We start from the raw sequence: 26,063 nt of genomic DNA, 5'->3' as shown, positions 1-26,063 counted from the left end.
ATTCCCCAGTACTTGGCCTGGGTAAACCCTAAAGGACATATAGTGCTAGCTTATTATAGAAGCTTCTGTTACCTTTTGAAACTTAAAACTGGAACTCATTTCTGTGTATGTGTTTACTTGCTTTATTTACTTTGTAAATAAGTTACTCTTTTCCCAGTTAATAAATCTTTAGACAGTTTATTATAGTATTAACTACAAGCATTGTATTTGATGGGAGATCTAAGGTGCAACTGACCTGAGGAAAGTGACTGGCCCTTTGGGAGTGGGAGTTATTGTCATATGTTCAGCTGCCCGTGTGTTCTCCATGTGCTGCCCCAGCTCTGCGCAGACAGCTGGCACAGCAGACCTTGAGCAAACCACCCAAACGACCATAAAATCCGTCAAGGTGCGAAGGTGATCATTCAGGTTTATTGTCAGCAAAGCACGGTCCTAGCTCCCTGGATCAATGTCTACAATTACACTAGCACATGTATGCCCGTGACAAAGGATGCAGCTCAGTCAGTGGCGGGACTTTCCACTGCCCCTTCAGCTGGACAAAGACACTCCCTCGGAGATACATCTTTATACACCAATACAAACAAGTTATGTATCACCCTTGACGTATAAGAGTACTATCCTCTGACACATTAGGTTGCCACCCTTTGCCTTATATCTGTAGGTAAGATCAAAACATCTCTATCCATCATACTGTCATCCTGACCTTATCCTTAAGATGGGGCAGCATGTTCCTGTTATCTTTGGGGAATGTGTTTATCGGGGTGTTCTGATACCCCCTCCCTCCTCCCCCCCCGGAATGTGCTTGCGTGTTTTGTGCCTAGCACCTCATAGGAATGTGTGTTTTTGCAATATCAATCTTATGCTTGCCAAATTCTGCGAGCAGGGCCTGCCTCTTGCTCACAACTTAACTCAGCTTTATATCAAAAAGGTTTTGACTACTTCAGCCCATGCCACAGGCCTCGGATACATGGGCTTATGTTTCAGGCCCTCTTCCTACTGTAGGAGTAACCTGAATATTGCTGTGATCTTCAGTGTAAGAGACCATCTAACAAAGGCAAGTTTAGTTGGGTGGCAAGACAGATCAGAATCAGGGCCGGATTTCCAATTAGGCACAATAGGCATGTGCCTAGGGATAGTGGCATTCTAGGGGCACCTAAAAGTTAAAACTGAATCTAAATTAAAAGTAATTTTTTATGGGAAACACAAAGGTCAGCTATAGGCAGGGGGGACACTGAAGATGCTGTGCCTAGGGACGTGCAAGATGTAAATCCGGCCCTGATCAGACTTCTCTATGTTAAAGCTGTTAATAGTGCTTGAGGAGTTCACACTTGATAGCAGATTGGTGAAATCTAAGTATAGAACGCTCAACCAATTTCAGGTTTGCGCCCTGCTTCTTAACAGTCTGCCCTGAGGTTGGTACTCCTGCTCCTGAGCCACTACAGGACAGCATGGGACCGGAGTATCCCTCTAGTTCTATCCTGAGCCCAGCACTGCTCCCGTATTAACCAAGCCATAATTATTTCAAAACTCAAAAACTGCACTCCATGAGGCAGTACTGAGAAGGAGAGGGAGAGGGAGTAAGTAAGTGAGTATATAGGTTGAAAGTATTTTTATATCTAGCATAATTTTAAGAGATTCCATATAAAAAGCTATATTAAAAACATACATTACAAAATGAAGGAGCACTAAAGTTAAGAAATGCTAAAATTGAAGTTTCCACATAATGCAGGATATGCATTCCACAACTTCCATATAAAGGATATGCATTCTGGTCCAGATTCAGTCAGAACTGTAGAAACTAAATTATACAAACTAAACAGTTGTTTCAGTACCTATTTATAGAAAAAAAGGACAATTGCCTGAAAGTATGCAGAAGATAATGTTAGGCAATTAAATTATGCAACTCAATGCATCACTAATTTCCAAAGACTTGGAAGAGCCACATATTCACTAACTCAAACTATTCAATAGCAGTTCAAATCAAAAAGATTTTAATCCTACTTAAAAAAAAAACAACAACAACAAAAAAAACCACACAGAACACTCTCTCCATTTTTTTTAAACCCACAGAAATTAAATCAATGCGAATCAAAAAATGACTTTACTGAAGTACCCCATTATTGCCTTAGGAAAGTTGAATACATTTTTAAAAATCATGTTTTTAGATTTTTCAAACTTGTATTTCTTTTTGGGTGGAAATGTGTAGACATTCTGAAAAAATGCATAGGGTTGCTTATGCAGATTTTATACTTCTGTAACTTTTTCAAATGAAAATTTTCAGGATTCATTTTTGGGAAATATGTCAAACTTAACATGAAAACCAAAAATTTGCTATTGCTTCTACCTGGTCAGAGTCTAAATTCCTTTGTAGCCCAAGTCATAACAACCAATACAAGTGATTTTTTAAAAAGCTTATGAGTTCAGTTATTTTAACTTAATTTTCTACCAAAGAATATTTTAATAAAAGCATTACAACCAAATTAAGATTAGACTTTTTAAATAAATTTATTACATAAATATTGTTTGCAACTGATACATCTATCTGTTCCCTTTTTCACATCCTTGGCACACAATATAGCTCTTACCATAATATTTATAAAACAGGTGTAAACATCCATGGAAAATAAAACGAAAATAATGAAGTGCTAAGTATGTAAAAGGTCAATAAATAGCAAAATATTGAAGGACAAGTTGTTCGTTTGTCTGATATTAAAGATTCAGCTATTACATGGGTAAAAAAATAGTCCCCTTAAAAAAAAAAAAAGTTAAAAAACTTTATTCTTGATTCCCATTTTCCACTACTGTTGCATTTTAACAAATAGACTATACTATTCTTTTACGAAGTCCAAATCTTAAATGATAGTTATTCAACGCAATTTCATTACTTTAGGCATCAGCTGTTCTGGTTCACATAAGGAAGGTTATACATCTATGCTTACAAGTTAGTGGTTTTGAAATATGCAGTTTTGAAATCCAGACATTTCCCATTTTTTCAGTTCCCAATCACCCTTCCAATATGACAGTGAAGACCCCTAATGGGCATTAGTATAGAGTCTGTTCTTCATGAAGACGATATTAGACAGATGTTGCCTGATACCTGGATAATGTTGAATGTGATTAAACCAGCGAGACACATTAAGGTATTTCTCCTTCTCTTGCACTGTAAGCTCAGCCTAAACAAGGGAAGAAATAAAAGATGTTAAATAATCATATCCCTATTAATGCAGAAACAAATTGCAGGAATAAAAAGTAGTTTTATAAAGTCAGTTCTTAAATAGGATGAAAAATTATGACAGTCTAGCAGTGTTGTACATTGATTTTATATTTTTTGGTTGTGGACTTTTAAAACCATATGTTAACTTTATGGAAATCTGAAGATTTTCAACCATAATTTGCATAATTCAAACATAAAACAGAATTTGAGGCTCAACTGTATTGGATTAAAGCAGAGATTACAAAGCATACAGGCCTGGTTCTTGTTCCAGTACCTCTAGTAAAGTGAAGAAAGGCTGGAATTTAGCATGTTTAGCAAGGGATTACTGTATAGTATCCTTAGGAAAAGTTCTGAAAGACATACAAGTAATCCTCACTGTTGAGCTCTTGTCTAGGAAGCTGTCTGTTGAACTGCAGTCTTGCATCTCAGGCCAATGCTTAGTTTACATTTTTAAAAAGCAGTACTGAAGAGACAGATGGACTGTTTCCAAGCATATTCAAGACAGAAAGGAATTAAAGGAATGCTTCTAATTTTTTTTTTTTAACTGATCTCAGAGTGTCAGCAATAGTTGCTGGGTGTATTTCAGCAACGCTGGAAAAATCCATAAATGCAATCATTACATACAACAGTAATTTATTTTCTTTAGATGTACTCAGATTACTAGTATCTAGGACACAAGTGGCATCATTCAAATCATGACAACCAAAAGCTATAGATTGAGGATCTGTCCACATTAGAAATGTAACCATGAATTAGTAGCGTTGTCTGCCATGGTTAGAGGTGCATATATGTAGTAATCTGCACCCTGGCACTAGCACCTAGTGCAGTTGTGATAAAGTAGCACAGAACGATGTCCTGGGGAGAGAGTTGGCAAGTAAGAGGGAGCTCAGAATCCACGTGACAGGTAGAGCCTTGCGCAGATACAAATTTATATCCGCAGATAGAATTGGTATCTACTGAATCGCAGGGCTCTCTTGGGAACCGCAGCGGTGAAAGGAGCAGAACATGGGTCTGCCACTCCCAGGACTCAGCGCCCCATGCTGGCAGCTCCTTTTGTGAGGCTGTACAACCCCCAGCCCCATCCTCTGACGCAACTGTACAGACTCCAGACAGGAGACACAGTCATGCAGACAGCTGCAGGGAAGTAACGGGGCGGTACAGCCACACAGGAGGAACTGCCAGTGCGGGCTCCTGGGAGTGGTGGCTGCACGGTCTGCTCCTTTCACTGCTGCGGTTCCCAGAAGAGCCCTTCAGTTCAGTGAATACCGATTTGCATCCACAGATATAAATTTGTATCCGTGCACGGCTCTACTGACAGGGAGCTGGGAAAAAGCTATTGGAGAAGGAGAAAAATGGAGATATGAGCTAGCGGATTAACTGAAGCCTGGGTAGGAGGGGAGGTGATAAAATAAAAGAAGAACAGGAGAATAAAAGTAAGGGATTGGGAAGTGAGAAGGAAAACTGGGAAGTTTTCATGTCAGAACCAGGGGAAAAAAGGATCTGGGTATGTGAGCAGGCAGACACTTAGAGAAAGAGAAGTAGAAGGAAATACTCCCTCTGACAGGTTTCAGAGTAGCAGCCGTGTTAGTCTGTATTCGCAAAAAGAAGAGGAGTACTTGTGGCACCTTAGAGACTAACAAATTTATTAGAGCATAAGCTTTCGTGAGCTACAGCTCACTTCATCGGTACTCCCTCTGGTACATCTGCAGATTTTATCAAGGGGAAAAAAAAACTGAAAGGAAATATAATTGGTGGGGGAAAAAAAGATCAAAAAGCTGTGTTTGATTAAAACAGATCCTGAAAACAGTAAACAAGAAGCCCTCCCACAAAAGATCTAAAGCAGGGGTCTCAAACTCCCAGCCCACGGGACATCTGCAGCCTGCAAGCCTCCCCAGTGTGGCCCGCGGGGCTCCAGCAGTTTTCGGGCTGGGTCTCTCCCTTGGCCCCACCTGCCGCCCCTGGGCACTCCTCCCCCAGGGGCCCTGGCAGCGCAACGGGGCTGAGCGGCGTCTGCTTGCTCACTCGAGTGGCTGCCAGCCCCTCCCTGCAGTCCTGGGGCAGGGCTGTGCCTCCGCACGCTGCGCCCACCGCCCATGTAATGCTGCAGGGGTGGTGCCTGGGGGCAACAGCACACGGAGGCCCCCCGGCCCACCCCGCCTTGGAACCACAGATAAGCGCTGCACCTCCCCACCCCAGCCCAGAGCCTGCACCCCCTCCCCACACCCCAAGTCCCCAAACTCCCTCTCAGAGCCCGCATCCGACTCCCTCCCCCACCCAGAGCCCAACCTCTCACCCCTACTCCCTCCCAGAGCCTGCACCCCAATCCCCTACCCCAGACCACCTCCTCCACCCAAACTCCCTCCCAGAGCCTTAGGCAGAGGGGGCAGGTTCTGGGCAGCATGAGTGACATTATTGGCCCGCTGGGAGGATTTGAGGTCTGGCATTGGCCCTAAGGTAAACTGAGTTTGAAACCCCTGATCTAAAGCGTATGAACAGAGCGAATGACTGTTTGAAAATCTATTGAAGGAATACGGTTCAAAGGTGCCTAATGGACAAGTGAGGGCCACTAGGGCCTGCTTGTGGATAAACTCAGTGAAAACAGATACAGCCACAGGAACATCAAATCTAAGGAACACTTCAAGTCGAAGAGAAGCAAAGAACAGGACTGCAAAAGTGGAGCTGGGCTTACCACCAAGGAAAGGAGAAGATTATTCTTCTCTGAAGTGACACAGTATATTGCTCTCTTGTTCACAACAATGCATTTAGTACTAACTGCACAATGTATACAAACTCGCAAAGGTTAATGAGTTGGTAACCTATAGTTTATTATTATAAAGTAGCAAGTCATTGGTAATGTTCTATATTATTTTTGCTCCTGGTATAATTTTTGGGGTTTCCCTTATAAGTTCTAAAGATTTAAAATTATCCCTTTTATCTTGGTTTGTGCCTCTGCCACTCCTTACAATTAGGATAGCCTTGCCTAGCCAGGTCACCATATATGTTCCACATTTTTAAAGAGTTTTCAAGTAAAGACCTTAGGGTTATTAGAAGAATCTAGTTTTGAAAGTAAATTAACTGGCCCTGGGAAGATGAAACTAGAAGGAGCTTCCAGCGGGTAAAAGCCATTATGCCGACTTTACATCCTCCCTTCTTGATGCTCGAGTAGTAGTTGTGAACAGGATTTGTTTACGATCAGCCCATCAGTAACCATCTTAATGAACAGCTTTAAAAGCTGCCTCAGTGTATGTCTGAAGACTAGAGTAGACACACAGCCAATCCAGGAGGACTAGAGAGGTGAGCTTTACTCCACTTTTGCATTGGTTTACATTGCAAAATTCTTGGTTGCAGTCAAGAAATTGGCCCAAGATTCTCAATGAAATCCAATTACTTTGAAGTCAAAGGCTTGGGAGACGCACTGGAATTCTGATTGTACTGCTGGTTCTTCCCGGTCTATTCTCCTTTCAGTAGGATTAGGATCTCACTACTATGTTGGGTTTTTTTATTTTTAATTACCCTTTCTAGATCCTCCATTGCCAGCTTAATTTCCAAAATGCTTTACAAATTGCTCTGTTCCCTCTCCACATCCTTCCATATTAACTGACCTAGTAGTGAGGGACTCAAAAATTGATTAAGCCCAGAAAGGTAGACAGCAATCTACTATGAAGGGACCAAAGATGATCTTCAGTTGAACCTGCATTATCAGACTACATATGCGGGTGCAGATAGAAGCTTGTTTTCTTCTTCCAATCTATGAATAAAAATTAGGTGTGCGAGAATGACATCTATTCATTCTAAAAATCTTTAAATATATAGTGACCAGAATAATCATTTCAATTCACTAACTACACATAATGCTTCCTTTGTTTAATGAGTTTTAAATCCACAACATATTGTGATAAACTTTTTTCAACTTGTGTCCAGCAAATTTACGGTAGTTTATTTAACACAAAAATTAAATTGTTTTTGTGCACTTTCAATTGAATTTCCATCCAAAAAGCACTTTACACAAATCAAAAGTAACAAATTAGTCATATCGTAAATAAAGAATGTTTCATTCACCGTTTTCTAACATAACACAAAATTGAAAATTAAGTATGTGAATAAATGTAGATTAAGCTATATAACTGCTAACAAGTTTTTATTGAGCTAGTGTATCCTCCTGGTTAGCAAACAAAAAGAATTTTAGTATGAAGGCTATACTTTAATTGCAAATCAACATGTTTTAATGTTTACCAACCAATAAAAAAAAAATCAACCTCTTTCAAGAAGATAACTAAAAAATATAAAAGCAAAACATGATTAAAGTTGATGATTTAAATCAATCCATGCTGGTCAGAGCAAATGTGAGTGTTGTGCTAGAGGAATGTTCCGGCGGGATATTACTGTATCTGAAGATATGCCCTCACAGCATCTGAAGACTGATTGTTCCAAGTTTAGTTTGGAGCTGGAAGCCACACAGAAGATACATCAACTCCAACTTGCTGGATAATAGGAGCAGAGAGGGAAAAAGATGGAATAATTCTGAATATTTTCAGTAGCTAGAGTCTCAAGCTGAGCTTCATCTTGTAACAGTCAACTTTTGGGACTGCAAGAGTTGGCCGTAACAGGCATAGAACTGGAGTAAGAGATGCAAAGATAAGAGGGCATGGGGATAATAAAAATACCAGAGATTGAATGGGGTGGGATAGGAGTGGGGGAGTAAAAAAAGAGAACATTTCCTCTTCACAATATTGATTTTCCAGAGCTGCCTTTGCTGAATTATTGTAACTCTAATCTGAGCCAAGCACATCTAAGAGCCCAATAGTCCTTTCAGTAGCTTGGAAACAAGGAGATTTTGCAGCATCACTTACAGCAGACACCAAACATCCCTAGATAAAGGAACTTGCGTGCCAGAATGCAATCATATTACTGACACTACATTTCTGCAAAAAATTCAGCAATTCAAACTATAGTCCCCTTTTCTGGTCCATTCCACTTTTGTTGAAACTTAATTAGCAAGCTTGCCTCCTACTGCTGCAGAAAGGTGAAGTCGTATTTCTACGCTCTGCATACTGCAACTGACATCACTGATAGAAGTGCAAAAACACTTAAATCAGAACCCATTTTTTCTGTTGCACTAGAAACACAATTAAATCAGCATTATCCAAGTAGAAAAGAACAAAATTGGTAGGAGAAAAATTTCATTTTAGAGACCTGACAAACCAAAAAGTGAAAGCTATTAAAAGCAACATAGAATCGTCTTTTAATTAAAATACCCTGTAAAACTGCCTGAAGTTCCCCTATATTGGGCACTCAATGACATGCATAGAAAAGACACCTCTGATCACATATAATTGTCCTAAATATTTACTGTAGTTTGACATTGGTACCCAATATAAAGCAGCAATGCAATTTACAAAGCAATGAAGAGTATGGCAAGAGCAATGTGTATACCCTGAGGCCTTACAAAATTCAGTATTTAAAATATAAAACATGCTAAAAATACTGGAACATTCTGGAGCAAACTATGGTATTTTAACAGGTTTCAGAGTAGCAGCCGTGTTAGTCTGTATTCGCAAAAAGAAAAGGAGGACTTGTGGCACCTTAGAGACTAACAAATTTATTTGAGCATAAGCTTTCGTGAGCTACAGCTCACTTCATCGGCCTGATCTGTAGCTCACGAAAGCTTATGCTCAAATAAATTTGTTAGTCTCTAAGGTGCCACAAGTACTCCTTTTCTTTTTATGGTATTTTAATAGCAGCACTGCAGTCAAATAGGTCCTTTTTTGGTAAAAACCTATTTTTAATGGGGAAGACACTGGGCCATAAAATATGGAATTATACTGAAATTTAGCAGACAATGGGCTCAAGATTCCTCTCACACTACTAACTCCCAGACTTCAATAGTTATTTCTGATTTACAAAAGTGAAAAAGCAGAAGGATTCATTCTACTAGGGGTTGTTTAGCAGAGTGAAAAAACAAGAGGGCAAAAATATCTATACTGAAAACAAAACCTCTTGGGGAAAAAAAGGCATGATATTTTACCTTTTTTACAAAATGTACTCTGCTGGTGCAATATATTAAAAAAGCACTTTGTGGTATGCTCTAGTTTTTACTCAGATCATAACTTTTAGGTTAATTGTTTAGAGATCATCTCCATGGCATTTTTACAACATTTTGTTATAGATGGATATTTTCTGTTCTTCCTCATTAAATTAGATAATTCCCCCAAGTTAAGAAAAGCTGCTGTTCTGCTATTAAAATAATTATCTGCTATTAAAGCAATTTTAATAGCAAACAGCCACTTAATTTAAGGATTTTTTTAAAGGAGGAAAATCTTTGATATTTCTATGCAAAGATGACGAAGGCTCACCAAAGTAGTCATTATACCATGAGCCTAGAATGGAGTTTCTAAAAGGACTATACATTGCATTCTTCAAAAGGTATATAATTTCAATGGCACTGTGGTTACAGACAAGTCTCACCATCTAAATTCTGTGGGCAAGAGTCCTCATCAAGTTGTTTAATGTACCAAACCCATGAAAATAAGGAGAGTTCAAACACTTGTACAAATTTAAAAGTGCTTAGAAAAAACATGGAGGGAAGGGGAGGTGGGGAGGGGAGAAACAGTAATAGCAACTGGACAGTATCTCACTGGGATGGCTTGATAAGACATCTGACAAATTTAGCAATACTTTGATTAAAAAAAATGCGGTATCAACTTCAAGTCAGATCCTGCGGCAAAGTCTGCAAGACTGTGCTTCAGAGAGAGCCACTACATGCAATAGTAAGGATTTATAGGCTCTGGCCCCTAGCTTTAAATAGTACTTGTTATAAGAGACTACAGAAGTAAAGGAAAAATGGTAACTCTTTGTTATGGGTGCTTTATCTCTTTTTCAATTTTAATTAAAATCAGAGTTGCCATGGGCAAAAGCCATGGCGGTCAGTAAAACATCCCAAGAATCATTAACGTTGTTTTGTACCCCCAAATAACATTTATTTACCCGTTTTGTGTAAATAGATGTTAAAGAGTATTAGCAAATAATTTCAGCTCAGTATTAAGACAACATGGAAGTTTATTAATGGACATTAACCAAAATATTTGCTGGAATAGGAACATAATGCTGCTGGATAAGTAGTTCAAATATTAGTGAACTTGAATTGGGAACTGATTTTTCCTTTTCATACTAAATTTTTCAGCCAATCTTAAGTTGGGAACCTGCATGTGAGTAGAAGGCCACCTTCCCAGGTTATTAGATAGAATTCATATTAGAATAAATTATTTATTTGATCTTAACTTGTTTATTTGATACTCTGATTGAAGCTTTTATAGTTTTATTTTTGGTTAGACAGAAAATTCTATGTTAAGTTCAGAGTGGTTTATTGTGTGGTGTATTTTCTTATTTTTAACGTTATGGGTGATTAATACAGTTTATGAATTGGGAGAGTAATCTTAAGTCTATTTCTTTATCTCAGGCAACAACACTGGGATGTTAAATAAAACTAATCAGACTTTTTACTGATTAGTCCCCAAATGTCCTCATACAGCATAAGCACAGTTCTAATTTAGAGTGTACAAATATAAACATTGTTTCCATATCAGAGACAATTTTAATAAAATTAAACTAATAACCCACGGAGGAATTAAAGTTCTTCCTGAAAGCTCGACTGTCCTTTTTGTCCCCTAGCAGTACTGCTAAACTTCTGTTTTCTCTGGAACCCATAATTTAACTTGTCAGCTCTACTCTATTTTTCACTATATTCATCTACCCCCACAAAATGTACTCAAAAAATGTCTAACAACATGGAAGTCATACATCGGTTTGGAAGAGACTTCTTGGCTCATATAGTGAGGCGATATCAAACACTTCACATGGTATATTTATGTAGCCTATTTTATACACTCAGATTCTGCAGAACCCAAGATTTTATTTATAGGTCAGTTTCTAAACTTCCTGGTTGCAAAGATAATTTGTAACATGTTAAATGAACGGGAAAAAGATGTTGTATAGTTTTCACTAGTTTGCGAACACCACTTTCTTCATTCACCTCACTGTAGTGTTAACTCTACAATAGTTTGAACACTAATATGAAACTGTTTAATTACTGACTGTTAGCAAATAGGGAGATGGAAGGAATTGGAAGTTATTGCCCACAGGGAATAGCAAAGTGAAGGAAAAAAAAGGAAAGACAAACCGGCACATGGAAAGGGAAGAGAAATTGATACGGGAGAATAATGAAGCAAAAGCAAAAAGAGAGAAGCATCAGCAGTGCTAAAAACAAGCACATTTTCCCAATGAATGAGGCTGAATGCAACAAAAAGTGTTTTTAGTTTTCCTTATTTATTAAAAAGTTTGATTCTTCACAATGGTCATACTCTGCTCTTGATCTTTATACTAGCCTACCACTGACAGTGGGAGATCAAGTGTTTACTGGTAGTATGTAATCTGAGGCATAACTGTGTAATCTGATTCTTTTAACAAATTTCTGGGTGGAGGGAGGGAGGGAGGAAGGGCAACTCTTTTGTCCTCCTCCCCTTTAATCTTGGCTGCAGGAATAAGGATGGAAAGAGCTGGGAACTGTTCTCTCTTGGGGGGAGAGGAGGAAGGGCATGCAGATCAGCTACCTTCCCAACAGGAAGAAGGGGCTGGAAATGGAAAGAAAGAAAAATCTTCAAAATTGCTCACGGCATACTAGCCAATACAGATTCCTAAAGGTGGCCCACAAGTCAGGTCCCAGGAGCAGTACTGCATTAAGAAGCCCAGCACCTACCTCCCTGAAGTTTGAGTAGGGCAATGTCATTACAGGTACTCCCCCACTTCAAATAACAAACACCTCCCCCCACATAAAGTTTTAAAGTTCTTATCTGTCATTTTAAATTTAAGTACTGACATATGGCTATATCCGTAATGCTACAATATTCAAAACAATTTGTTCTTGTTGCACCTATATTTCCTCCCTATTTGTATCAGGTCTGGGATAACTACCCCACTATTTGCACTTTCTAACTTTTGAAACAGGAAATATCTTCCATGAAATTTAAAAACATTTTTAGACATCAATATTATTCTATATACTTTTCCCAACCAATATATGGATGGTTGAAGTTACAGTCCAGGAGAACCAACTCATTTATTTTTACCATATGTTCTATTTCCCTAAGCAATAACTTGTATCTTTTCCTCTTGATTAGATGGTCAACTCTAGAGCAAACTCTGAATTTAAAGATGCTTGGATTTTCTTCATCTAATTTTTAACTGTACTATCTCACTTGTATTCTTATATCTGCTATTACTTTTATAGGCAGTACATAAATTCTTAATATGATACATAAAAGGTAACCAATCTTAATGACATACAAACAGAATACTAATATTCTATGAGATCACATTTTTTTCCCTCACACAGTTAATTCCAAATCAACTGATTATCTACTCTAACATTTTTATAAAATCATCAAATCCCTTTCATTTGCTTGCCTAATCCTTTTATTTTCATTCCTGGACATTTCTCCAGATTGCAATTAAATTTACTCTGAATCAGGGACAATATTATTTTTCTAAAAGCAGCACATTTTATAGTGCTACTGGCTAATCTAGCTTGTTGAACTATCCCTTTTCCTCATGTTTTTTGTGAAAATAATTATCTGTACTTTCTACTTTAGAATTTTGACTAATCCCATCCAGATTTTTCCCCAGGAAGCTAGAACCCATTTTCTGTACCAACATTAATTCTTTATAGCATAGGAAATATAAAAAACCATCACCTCAGACACTGATTTACCTCCATGATACTACTCCTTCCTTCCTGTCACTACCAGAAGGATCTTGTTCTTGCCCTATTAATATCTTTATGCCTTCTGACTCTGAAGTGAGCTACAACTCTTCCTAACATTGTACTTCTAGCTACATAACATGACCTAACCTAACCCCCTCCTCTCCCCCCAAAAAGGGATTTCTCTCCTGCATTTCATGGATTCTACGTAACAATTCTTGCTTCTTGTAAGCAAGAGTTCTCCATCCTAAATTCATTGTTCTGTTTATCATAATGTATTATCAAGTCTTATCAAATCCTGAAGCCTCAGCATCCTTCAATAAATCAATCTTGTTACCACCTTTGTACATCCTTCTAGCATTTAGTTTATCTTCACCTGCATCTTCTCAGACCAGGTAACATTTCACCAGTGTTATCAAGATCAAGGCTTTGTCTTAATTTTTTGTCACTAAGTTCTTCCAGTTTTATCCATTTGTTTCCTCCTCCAATTCTGTGAATGGTAATGCTACAAACTTTTGCCACCAAGTTAGGATAGTCAGGGAATAAAAGTCACATATAGTGTCCTTATATTGCATTATATAAAGGACAGTTTTAGATCTATTTATCCAAACACTACACATACAACATTCCCTTTGCCTGTTCCACAACTAAATACTACTTTAAACAGGGAGCCACATTTAAAGGTAAATTAAATCTGAAACACTTGCACAAAACTCTGCCCTTTTATCAGTGTTAATTATAGAATGGAAAAAAATAGTATTTCTACTTAGCTAGCAATCTTCTAAAGCAAGAAATGTTTATTACTAACATGCATTAATGATTATGACTGTTATAAACAGAAAAATAATTAAATATTACTTACTATGATGTGATGTAGCCCATAATACATTAAAATATCTGCTAAGGTAAAATTGTTTCTGGCAAGGTAGACTTTGTCTTCAAGGTATAAGTTAAGATCCTAAAAGAAAATAAAAATTACAAAGTCAATACAATACAGGTTGGACAGAACATTAATGCAATTAATGATATACCCTCCTAAGAATTAGAATTCTTGAAAAATTGCCTCTTAAGTCAATTTGTATCAGTAATAAATTGTCAGCTCGTCACAATAGCTGAAATGGTCTTAATTATTCTCAAGCACAAAAGACTTTCTTAAGAAGAGCTGAAGTTGAAAAGCAATTCAGTGAAGCCCAGCTAACCCCCAAAATAAATAAAAAAAACCTAAAAAAACCCTAAATGACAGTCTGTAAAAGTACAGTTAAAGGATTCAGCTAGTTCCCCCACAGAATATAATCCTTCTTATTACTAATAACTCACTCCACTTGCGTCATCCATCCAATTTTAACTTCCTTTGTTCTGTAATGGAAATGTCATTGGCTGTATATTGTAATTGATTTTATAGCTATTGTTTGTAAGATGTGCAAAAACTGTGAAAGAAATAACTCCAAAGTACAATCAATTATATACGTATTCCGTAAATTCTCAAAATCATGTATATGGAATATTTTAAGATAATAATTTGGAATTCTTAATCCACCTATTTATTATTAAATGAACTGATTACTTGAAGTAGGTTTATGGAACTACTGATAGATAGATATATCTATATACACAGAGAGAAAGAGAGAGACCTTGTTATGTTTTTAACTTTACAAATCATTGAGTAGGCTCTTTGCAGGGAGTAATGAAGAATTATATGGCAATGTAGAAATGGCTGGATCCTTTAAAGTTCATTTACAAACTAACATTTGGGTTTATTTTAAAGGTGCAAAAATTTTGTAAAGTCAGTATAGGTTTTTTGGATGTATGTTAGACTCCACTGAAACACTTTCAAATTTAACTCAGTTTTTTTTTTTGTTTGGGAATCTCCCAGATTATTAATGATTGTTAACATTTTAAATGGAGTTGATACACAGAATCCATAACAGGACAGCTCTGCTCCAATATTTTATTAAGCTCACAAAAGTGTTTCCCCTCTCCCACAGATTTTAGCAAGTCCATATGAGGGGTTGTGAGAATGCGTATTGAGTGGGGGAGTTATACCTGGCTAGGATTTGGGGATAGTGAATAAAGGATGGGGAAATTTATTCACAGTGAAAAAGTTCTATATCTAGAGAATTCTAAAGTATCCAAAGCTTAATATACATTAACACATCTTGTTTTTCTTTGTCCTTTTCCATATCTCCCAGCACCCTGCACCTCACCCCTTTCATGCCTCTCTTGTATCCCATCCTGTTCTCTGCATTCTTCGCATGTCTCACCAGTCTTCTGCTCCCCTCCAAGGCTCCTATCCTCCCCGTATCCAATTCCCCACCCCACTAAACAAGACAAGACAAGCAAAACAGCAAACAAGAGATGGGTCAGGAGTAGAGGAACAAATTGAACAATCTTTAAAATACTATGTGTCCCTTCTAAACACTATAGTAAAATGCTCAGTTTTGCAGTTCCTCTTGAGTCTGGTAGCTTTCTGACTTTGTTCCTCTGCTAGGTTGAGGCAGGGAGAGAGAGTGAAGGCGTGTACACTTCTTCCTCTCCTCAATATATTTCTTCCAGTCTTCCTGTGCCACCTCCCTCTAGACCTACTCTAAAGAGAAAATTCAGGACCCCATACTCTGATTCTAAGATAGGCAGGATGTTCACCCAATCACTTACTTATTACACATTTTTTCAATACCCTGGGTACCCACCCCACAAAAAACAGGAAGGCTCTTCTTTATAAGGCCAACAAAACAACAACGTTTTCAAAAAGTCAGACATTTTTAAAACACAACTTTACAATACCTTTTCTGATGTTTCCAAGTTTCCCTAAAAAAATATATCCTGGCATGATATGTGGAATATTCCTTTTCAGGTAGACTGGCTTCTTTTTGAGGAAATTTGAGGGAAGGGAAATGGGGCTGATCAGCAGCTTTGTAATTGGAAACTAGCTTCAGCATTCACTATGGAGCAGCTCATAATTCATTTTTGAGGGATACTACAGCACAAAAACTACTACAATGGTGAGAATTAACAAGCCATTTGATATTACATTTGAAGAATTTGGCAAATTTTGACTCCATTATGCCAATTTACTATTTGTATCCTCTTCTTGACTGTCTTCTGCACTTTTGCAATTATTGAATGTTCTCTGTGTTGATTTCTATTTATACAGTAAATCAGGGAAAATGTTAACCCCTACACAGTGTAAACTGTATAAGGTCACTTGCTCCTAGCTATATAGCTTTTTTTTTAAAAATTTAGATTTGCTGCTTTGTTCATATTATTTAGGTCTCATATTACTTTAAATATCAAGGGGGACAACAAAGGTATTACAGAAGTTGTTTAGTAACAAAAATGCAAAGGCTAATGCAGTGTTAAGGGAACAAGCTTGCAGAGCTAATCTGTAAATCAATTTACTAAAAGGCTACATATCACCTTGCATAAAAATATATTAATAATCAGTCTCCAGACAACTTTTTTTGTTGTGTCACTTACTAAATGCAGCTTTATAGTCATAACAAAATAACCGCAAATCTATGTTGAATTCAAATCAGAATATCAGACATCCAGTCCTACTCGTCTCCCTCCAGTATTTTTCCACATCCTGCATAAAATTATAAAATCTTCATTGTGAAAGTTAGAAGCTAAATATCTAATACCATCCATGATAATATCACAGTTCTTATTTGAACCTCAGTGAACAAAATTTCTTCAGAAAGGTTACTGGATACTGACTGCATTGTTTTTGGCATTGGAAATCTTTCCAAAAGGCAGATGCCATTAGTTTCTGCAAAAAAGAGTTATGCGCACACAGTACTGCTTACATGTTAGGAATGGTAAGATAAGATCATAAAAAAAGTTTGCTCCTTAGTTACATTACTGAGCAAGTTTGCTTAATGTTATACATCCAAATATTCGTAACATTTCAAAAATAAACCACTTTTATAAAATCTAAAAATCGACACACTGAGTTCTACTTTGAAAAATTCTAGAATATGGGACACCAGATGGAATCAAAATTATGAGTTAATTTATTGGATCAGTGTGTTTTATTTTCAGAGGAATAAGGGTTAAGTTTTCCCCCCTGTGCTTTGGCTATCATTTGACGGGATTCCTACTTGGTAATATAATATTTAAGTTTATATTATGAAGCAGCAGCTTATGCTACTTCTATAATGCTGCAGTATAGGCTGAGATTATTTGTTATTTTCTGAATACTTTGGGAGTGTTTGATTCATTTCCTGCATCATGGGCTACTATAAAGATTCCCACGAAGGAGTTCACTTACATTTCTACCCAATAGCCTGCAGGGGCACACTAATTCTAAAGTTTCTAGATTGAAATTTCTGGAAAGTGATGCATTCTTAAATGGCAAGCGATACTGAACTGAACTCTTCCTCAGGTCCTGGGGATCTTAGTCAAACCAATAACCTAAAAGATATGACAGATGATTTCCCAGAGTGGACTGGTTTACATTAAAAAAAAAAAAGATTTAAATCAAATGATTTAAAATCAGCAAGCAGAAAAATATATAGATTTAAGCCAAGGTTAACTTATTGTTTTGCAATTAAAATACAGCCTTTACGCTAAATTTGCTGCTGCTTTTTAATAACCAGGATATACTATATTTACACACATTTAAGTATACAGCTTAACTCACATTTACTCAGATTAATTTTCACATTTTTATTATGTTAGAAAATGGAGAATGATGCATTTCTTATTTACTAGATGGTTGACTATTTACTAGTGTTATTTTTCAGAGTAGCAGCTGTGTTAGTTTGTATCTGCAAAAAGAACAGGAGTACTTGTAGCACCTTAGAGACTAACAAATTTATTAGAGCATAAGCTTTTGTAGGCTACAGCCCACTTCATCGGATGAATAGAATGGAATATATAGTAAGAACATTCTATCTACACACACACACAAGTTGGAAGTTGCCATACAAAACAGAGAGGCTAATTAGTTAAGATGAGCTATTATCAGCAGGAGAAAAAAAAAAAAACTTTCGTAGTGATAATCAAGATGGCCCATTTAGACAGTTGACAAGAAAGCGTGAGGATACTTAACTTAGGGAAATAAGACTCAATATGTGTAATGACCCAGCCACTCCCAGTCTCTATTCAAACCCAAGTTAATGGTATCTAGTTTGGATATTAATTCAAGTTCAGCAGTTTCTCGTTGGGAGTCTGGTTTTGAAGCTTTTCTGTTGCAAAATTGCCACCCTTAAATCTTTTACCGAGTGGCCAGAGAGGTTGAAGTGTTCTCCTACCGGTTTTTGAATGTTATGGATTCCTGATCTCAGATGTGTCCATTTATTCTTTTGCGTAGAGATTGTCCGGTTTGGCCAATATACATGGCAGAGGGGCATTGCTGGCACATGATGATGTATATCACATTGGTAGATGTGCAGGTGAACGAGCCCCTGATGCCATGGCTAATGTGATTAGGTCCTAGGATGGTGTTACTTGAATAAATATATGGACAGATTTGGCATCGGGCTTTGTTGCAAGGACAGGTTCCTGGGTTAGTGCTTTTGTTGCGTGGTTGCTGGCGAGTATTTGCTTCAGGTTGGGCGGCTGTCTGTAAGCAAGGACTTGCCTGTCTCCCAAGATCTGAGAGAGTGAAGAATCATTTTTTAGGATAGGTTGTAAATCTTTGATGATGCGCTGGAGAGGTTTTAGTTGGGGGCTGAAGGCGACAGCTAGTGACGTTCTGTTATCTTCTTTGTTGGGCCTGTCCTGTAGTAGGTGACTTCTGGGTACTCTTCTAGCTCTGTCAATCTGTTTCTTCACTTCAGCAGGTGGGTATTGTAGTTTTAAGAATGCTTGATAGAGATCAGAGGTGTTTGTCTCTGTCTGAGGGGCTGGAGCAAATGCGGTTGTATCATAGAGCTTGGCTGTAGACAATGGATTGTGTGGTGTGTCCTGGATGGAAGCTGGAGGCATGTAGGTAAGTATAGCGGTCAGTAGGTTTCTGGTGTAGGGTGGTGTTTATGTGACCATCACTTATTAGCACAGTAATGTTCAGGAAATGGACCACTTCTGTGGATTGGTCTAGGCTGAGGTTGATGGTGGGATGGAAACTGTTGAAATCATGGTGGAATTCCTCAAGGGCTTCTTTTTCATGGGTCCAGATGATGAAGATGTCATCAATGTAGTGCAAGTAGAGTAGGGGTGTTAGGGGACGAGAGCTAAGGAAGCATTGTTCTAAGTCACCCATAAAAATGTTAGCATACTGTGGGGTTATGCGGGTACCCATAGCAGTGCTGCTGACTTGAAGGTATATATTTTCCCCAAGTGTGAAATAATTGTGGGTGAGGACAAAAAGTCACAAAAGGTCAGCCACCAGGTTTGCCGTGACATTATTGGGGATACTGTTCCTGATAGCGTATAGTCCATCTTTGTGCGGAATGTTGTTGTAGAGGGCTTCTACATCCATCAACTAGTCATTGAACTAGCTGAATATCTTCATTTCAGTTTATTCTCTATATCTAGAAGAGAGAGGACTACGGATGGCAAAAGCTAGTGTGGAACTTCAGTAAATCCCTGTTCCCAGTGCTTAGCCAGTGATTTTCACCAGTACAGGGATCCGACTTTCTTTAAAGCTTGGTAAGAGGCATGTACTGTCTAGTATTTTTTTTTTATTTAATTGAAATGATTTGAATAGATAGTAAGGTTAGGCCGTGACACAGGTTGTCAATTTCAAATTTAATGTTAAATACAGGTTTAAATAAAATTTTAAAAATCCATTAAAAACAAACAATAATTGATTTTTATCCAACCCATGTACTTTCCTGTAACTCTTCTTTTAGGGTTATCCTTCACAGAAATGTTAGTTGCCATATAGTTCCCTTTCTCCCTATGAATGTGTTAATAATGCAATTGGTTACACATCCATCCAAGTATTTAGACTACATATCAATTGTCTTGGGATTAGTGTTTTAACTTTAAGCAACTGGACTCATGGTGGCAGAGTCTCCGAAAAGTTACTGATATTTTTGTAAAGAATCTTGCCACAGCATTGCTCTGGATAAGAGGATGATGTGCAATTATGGTTGGACCCATATAGAACAGAAAGTTTGAGTGTTTCAGAGCTTTTAAATAGTCCAGAATAGTGAAAACAGAAACTTCCAAGGAAGACAGGTGATGCTATGCTATCCAAAATAGAAAGCTTTTTCCATTTTGCTGCATAAAGTTAGAAGAACTTATACTACATACCAAGATGTTCTGGACTTTAGCTAAACATGTTCTTTTGGTGGTAGTTAATAAGCCAGAATCCAGGCTGTCAGATGTAAAGATGCTGGATTTGGGCATGAGATCTGACCTCAGTTTTGTGAAACTATGTCAAGAGAACAAGTAGTGTGATAGGACATGAGCTCATAGGTTCACCAGGTCTGTATACCAGAAGAGCTGGGCCAATCTGGGTCAATCACGGAGGATGAATCTTGTCCGAGTTTCCTTTGGATCCATGGTATTAAGGGGATTGGCAGAAGGCATACATCAGTTCCAGTACCCATGAGATGAGGAAGGCTCTAGAGCAGAATATAGGGCATTCCTTGTTCTGCACTGTTGCCCGTAAGTCTATCTATGGACAAAGACACCCTTCCAAAAGATGTTCCACAGGATCGAGTCTTTTATAGTCCACTCATGGTTGTTTCAGAATTGTCTGCTGAACCGATCAATGAGGGCATTCTGGGCTTGCAAAAGATGCAGAGCCACTGGTGTGATATGACAAATACAGCCATCCCAGAGACTATGGCTTCTTGGCAAAGCAGGGATGACCATATACCTCTCTCCCAGTTAACACTATGCATGGCTGGGGTGTTGTATTAGTCATCATTTGGATCATGGATCCTTGTAACATGGGTAGATATGCCATGCTAGACATGGCTCTGAGTTCCAAGACATTTATTTTGAGCGTCTTGGTAGGCAATGGTGCAGCAAAAGGTATTCCATTGCACACGTGAAGCAGATCTTTCCATTAATCTAAGGAGGAGAGGACTTCTTCTGGGAGCTTCAGTTTCAAGCCCATGTGGTAACTGCTTGGTAGATATACCGATTTCAACCACCCTTACATGGAGCACATGTGAAGTCTGGCATACTAAGTGACACAGGTCACGCAATAGACCACATGACACAGGAACCTGAGACATGCTCTTATGGACATCTTTAGGTTAGCATGCTGATGATCAAGGAAACTCACTATGGACTGGTACCTCTCCTGTGATAGATTTGAGGTCAGCAAGATCTTAATGTAGTTCCTATGAATTCTATAATCTGGATCAGTAAAAGTGTGGATTATTTTCCTGTTGATCTTGATCCCCAGCATGGTGAAGGGCTGTATGATCCAATGAACTGATTCGTGTCCTGAAAGTTGAGAGTCATGAACCAATCTTGAGGATCTAATAAGGATAATTGAGGCCAGAGTTACCATCCTGAACCTGAAACAATAGATCTATCTAGAATAGGACACCAGCTATCTTTCTTCCTTGGGATTATGAAATAATGGGATAGTACCCTTTACATCTGAATTCTAGGGTACCTCTTCCAGTGCTCCAAGTTTCAGAAAGAGTCCACTTCTTGTTCTAACAGTAACTTATGAGAGGGATTCTTGAAAAAGGGATGGGGAAGGAGGGAGTGACTGAAATTGGATAGAATACCCTTAGTTTCAAGGACCAATTTGTCTGAGTGATCTGAATCCAGGTCTTCCAAAAACAAAAATGTAGTTGCCAAGAGAGGAGGAGGAGAAAGGGGTACACATCCTGAAACTATTCTGATCAGCTCTTGAAGGGTTCTCAAACTTGCTGACATAAGGAAAACAAGGCATACAGCAGGAGAAGGAAAAGGCTGCTCAAGGTCTCTTGCATTGAAACTTCACTTTCTTCCTTGGTGGGGTACTAACATTCTCTGTGGATTGTAGTAATAAGTTGAAGCCTCTTGTCTGGTGAAACGTTGGATTCTGATCTGCTTCCTCGTTGGGGCTGGTATGCATATGCTGAAGATGGATAGTTGTGCTCAAATCCTTCAAAAAAATGCAGTTCACAGTCTTCAGACAGAAGGTCCTTAATTATTGTTTAGACCTTCTTACACATTCTGTAAGATTGGAGCCATGAAGCCCTGCACCCTAGGTGACAGTCATATTTTGAAAGAAGGGCCTGATAATTTGAAATATGCATTTTTTTTTGCCAAATTAAATTTTTAAGGCCCTTCTTCCTTTGTGTCATCAGAAATGACCAGGCAGCAGAGAAGCACATACAAGGAAGGAGAGAAAGGAACAGAACATACGCGAAGAGAAGAACTGAGAGCAAAAAGGAGATTTTGAAAGAAGTAAATTGCACTAAAGACAAACATTTATATTGAAGATAAAAGAATGTGTGTATTTTTTCTAACTTCCCCACATACACAAGTGCTGTAGTTGCCACAAGGATGTTATTTGCTTGTGAATAGACAGAACGGTGGTCCCCGAGACTCTCTCAATAACACAGTCCATGTTAAGAAAAAAAATAATTAAAACTGTAGTCAAGGCAATGCAAATAATTAATTAACAAGATTGTTTTGATACTATGCAGGAGTTCTATTCGAAAAAAAGGCAGAAAGATCAGTTTGAGTATTCTATACATTTTCTTCTCAACAAGACCTTTGTTTCAGAATCTCTTAACAAGCACTAAACCAGGGGTGGCCAACCAGAGCCTGAGAAAAAGCCAGAATTTACCAATGTACATGGCCAAAGAGCCACAGTAATACATTAGCAGCCCCCATCAGTGTTCCGCCCCCCCAGCACCTCCTGCTTGCTGGCAGCCCTGCCGATCAGCACCTCCCCCTCCCTCCCCGTGACCCCTGCCAACTGTGATCAGCTATTTCAGAGTGTACAGGAGGCTCTGGGATGGAGAGGGGAGGAGCAAGGCTCAGGGGAGGGGGGGCAGTGCCTGGGGCTGAGCAGTAGAAAGTTGGCACCTGTAGCTCCAGCCCCGGAGTCAGCACCTATGCAAGGAGCTACATATTAAATTCAAAGATCACATGTGCCTCCGGAGCTACAGGTTGGCCACCCCTGCCACTAAACAGTTTTGTTACTGAGGTTTTACAGAGTTGTAGCATCTCATTTGAGAGCCAACTGGAGGCAGCCTAGTTTACAGCAGATGTGACTGAATTGCTTTTGGCACACACAACACAGAGCTCATTACAAATTGCAGCTTTAGGCTGCAACTGTCCCAAGACTGCCACTATGCAGACACGTAAAACCACAATCTCAGGACTTGCCTGCCTACTTTATCCTCTGCCAAAAGGGAATTTGGGAAAAGAACTACTTATCTACCTTAGCACTAGGCTGTCTCTTGTTCCAACTATTAACTCATGGTGGCAAGAGGAACAAATAGAAGCAAAGAAATAACTACTGTTCTGTAGGAACATTTCTACAGATGTAGTATTTCATGCAGTATTGTGTCAGCAAGAACTCTGGCCACCAATCACCCGATATGAACATCAGGAAAACTGCTATCATCGGTTAAAATTAAGTGCTGAGAGACTCTTCTTCCTTTCCCAACATCCACCTTATAGTACTAGGAGTGACTTTTTATTTTGTTTGGAAACAATTTACATACAATATTGATATACAAAATGTGTAAGACAATTTCTCTTTCCCACACTATCACTACCGCTAAGATCAAAACTGTGATGTGAAAGTTGTCAGATAGACCAGAGTTATAAAAACCTGCCCCTAAGACTGCTTGTGTGTCCAGAATTTAGGTCATTTAATACCCAAGTACCTGATTTGCGGACATAAAATGGTACTTTGATATCCAAATGTCAAACAATTATGCCTGCAACATCGTGGAAACCTGGTTATGGTCAAGTTGAAAAAAAATCTTCCTTTTAATCTGTATTCCAAAAGAACAAGAAAATTAAAATAAAAAAGTACAGATTTAAATTCATATAGTCTTAGACTACATTAAAAGGGAAAGTTTCCAAGATTCCAGGGAAGGGAAAGCGTGTATGGTTAGCAGACATAACATAGTACACCAGCTGAAAGGAGTTGTAAAGCCATGATTCTAGTAGTCACAATGTAAATACACAGCAAACCCCAGCAATCAGAATACTTTCTGCAAACCATAACCAAGACTGAATAAATGTAGTAATAGTGATTGAGTCTATAAATATCTACTTCTTATATTTACAGCTAAAAGAAGAGCCTATAACCTGAAATATTAACTTTTTATTTATTTTTTAAAAACACATTTAAAAACGGATTCACTTTCCAAAGCAATGATAATCAAGCATGCCTTATAGTGAAATCATTTTGCTCTCCATAACCTTGGCTGTTTTATTGATGTTACTATTAAATATTTATATTTCAGTAAGGCCAAGATGTCCCAGTCATAATCATGGCCCCCGATGTTCCGGACGCTGAGCAATCACACAAGACAACAAGATTCTCGCCCCCATGAGTTTACAATCTAAGGCAGGAATCCTACAAGCTGCTCTGTGCAGACGAGCCTATATACCAACATTCAAAAACCAGTTGGAGAACACTTCAATCTCTTTGGTCACTCGATACAGACCTAAAAATGATAATTCTTCAACAAAAAAAACTTCAAAAACAGACTCCAATGAGACACTGCTGAATTGGAATTTAATTTGCAAACTGGATACAATTAACTTAGGCTTGAATAAGGACTGGGAGTGGATGTGTCATTACACAAAGTAAAACTATTTCCCCATATTTATTCTCCCCCCCTCACTGTTCCTCACACTTTGTCAACTGCTGGAAATGGCCCACCTTGATCATCACTACAAAAAGCTCACCCCCCCCCTTGCTGGTTATAGCTCACCTTACCTGATCACTCTTGTTACTAGTGTGTTTGGCAACACCCATTGTTTCATGTTCTCTGTGTATATAAATCTCCCCACTGTATTTTCCACAGCATGCAACCGATGAAGTGAGTTGTAACTCACAAAAGCTTATGCTCAAATAAATTTTAGTCTCTAAGGTGCCACAAGTACTCCTTTACTTTTTGCGGATACAGACTAACACGGCTACTACTCTGAAACCTATACCAACACAGGTACACACACCGAACTCAGCAGGGCTCTGCCCATACGAAGCAGTTTGCATAATCAGGACTAGAGGTGGTCAAAAAACATTAAGTGTTTTCCATGAAAACACTCTGAACAAAAAGATTTGTAATGTTCAAAAATTTTCAATTAAAATTTCTGAATTAAAAAAAAAAACACAAATGAAAAATGTGTTCAATTTTTTTGTTCCTGACCTAGGAACAAGTCCCTGCTCCAAAGATGGGATTCAAACCTGAGTCTCCCTGCACATTCCAGATGAGAGTCCTAACCACTGGGCAAAAGGTTAAAGGGAAGGGGGATGGAGAAGTAGGTCACCACCTACAGTAGCTTTATTTTCTTTGCTTTTACTAAAAATACCCCAAACAAAAGGTTTTATTTTATTAAAATGTGTATGTGCGCGTGAGCGTGGAACTGCCAACAAACTGGGGGCGAGGAGGGGGGGGGAGACAGTGTTATTCACCCAGTTCTACCCACAAGTCTTTTGATTCATTGAATTAAAGAAACCCCCTAGAATTTCCAAGAAATTTTTTTTTTCATGAAAATGTGTTTCCTTCAAAAAGCCATTTTTCATTCAGAAAGTTTGATGAAAAGTTTTAAGCAGATCTCAGAGTCCATGAGCCCTGGCTCCAGCCTGAGCCCAGAAGCATACACTGTAGTGAAATAGCTCTGCAACCTGATCCCCACAAGTCCGAGTCAGCTGGCATTGGCCAGTCATGGGTTTTTAATTGCAGTGTAGACATTTCTGTAGAAACACCAGACATTTTGTACTTTCCATATAAAATTATGGAAACTTTTTAAATTTGAACACAGAACTTCATAGAAATTATATAGGATTTCAATGCCATGTTGTACACTTTTAATCATCAAATTAGGCCTCTAACCTCCTACCCCGATATGATAGTTAAAATTAAACTACTTTTGGCATTTTTGATGACAGGGCTCAAGAAGTCTGAAGAAGCAAAATGGAAAAAGGATTTTAGTTTTAATTTTAACTGGGTAAAGTTTAATGGTACCTTTTCCTCTCCCAACCACAGCTTCTGAAGATAA

The 26,063-nt window shown here is 38.3% G+C and overlaps 1 protein-coding gene across 2 annotated transcripts in view; it reads right to left on the bottom strand.

The window, feature by feature from the left end:
* Positions 1-2,477: 2,477 nt before the first annotated feature.
* The window catches only part of EEF1E1 (eukaryotic translation elongation factor 1 epsilon 1), a 30,850-nt gene continuing 7,264 nt past the window's right edge, over positions 2,478-26,063 (bottom strand). Inside the window, exons 3-4 of one of the 2 annotated variants that reach the window (XM_038391668.2) lie at positions 13,828-13,923; positions 2,478-3,170 (exon numbers count right to left, since the gene is read on the bottom strand). In XM_038391668.2, the coding sequence (XP_038247596.1) occupies positions 3,030-3,170; positions 13,828-13,923 (237 nt within the window). In that variant the 3' untranslated portion in view covers positions 2,478-3,029. Of the gene's footprint in view, positions 3,171-5,590; positions 7,693-13,827; positions 13,924-26,063 lie in introns of those variants that run through there. The other variant, XM_038391669.2, reaches the window with a different exon arrangement.

This window comes from Dermochelys coriacea, chromosome 2 (genome assembly GCF_009764565.3).
Source record: "Dermochelys coriacea isolate rDerCor1 chromosome 2, rDerCor1.pri.v4, whole genome shotgun sequence".
NCBI classification, from domain to species: Eukaryota; Metazoa; Chordata; order Testudines; family Dermochelyidae; genus Dermochelys; species Dermochelys coriacea.
Note: the sequence above shows the minus strand (reverse complement) of the source record. Positions and strands in the feature narration are given on the sequence as shown.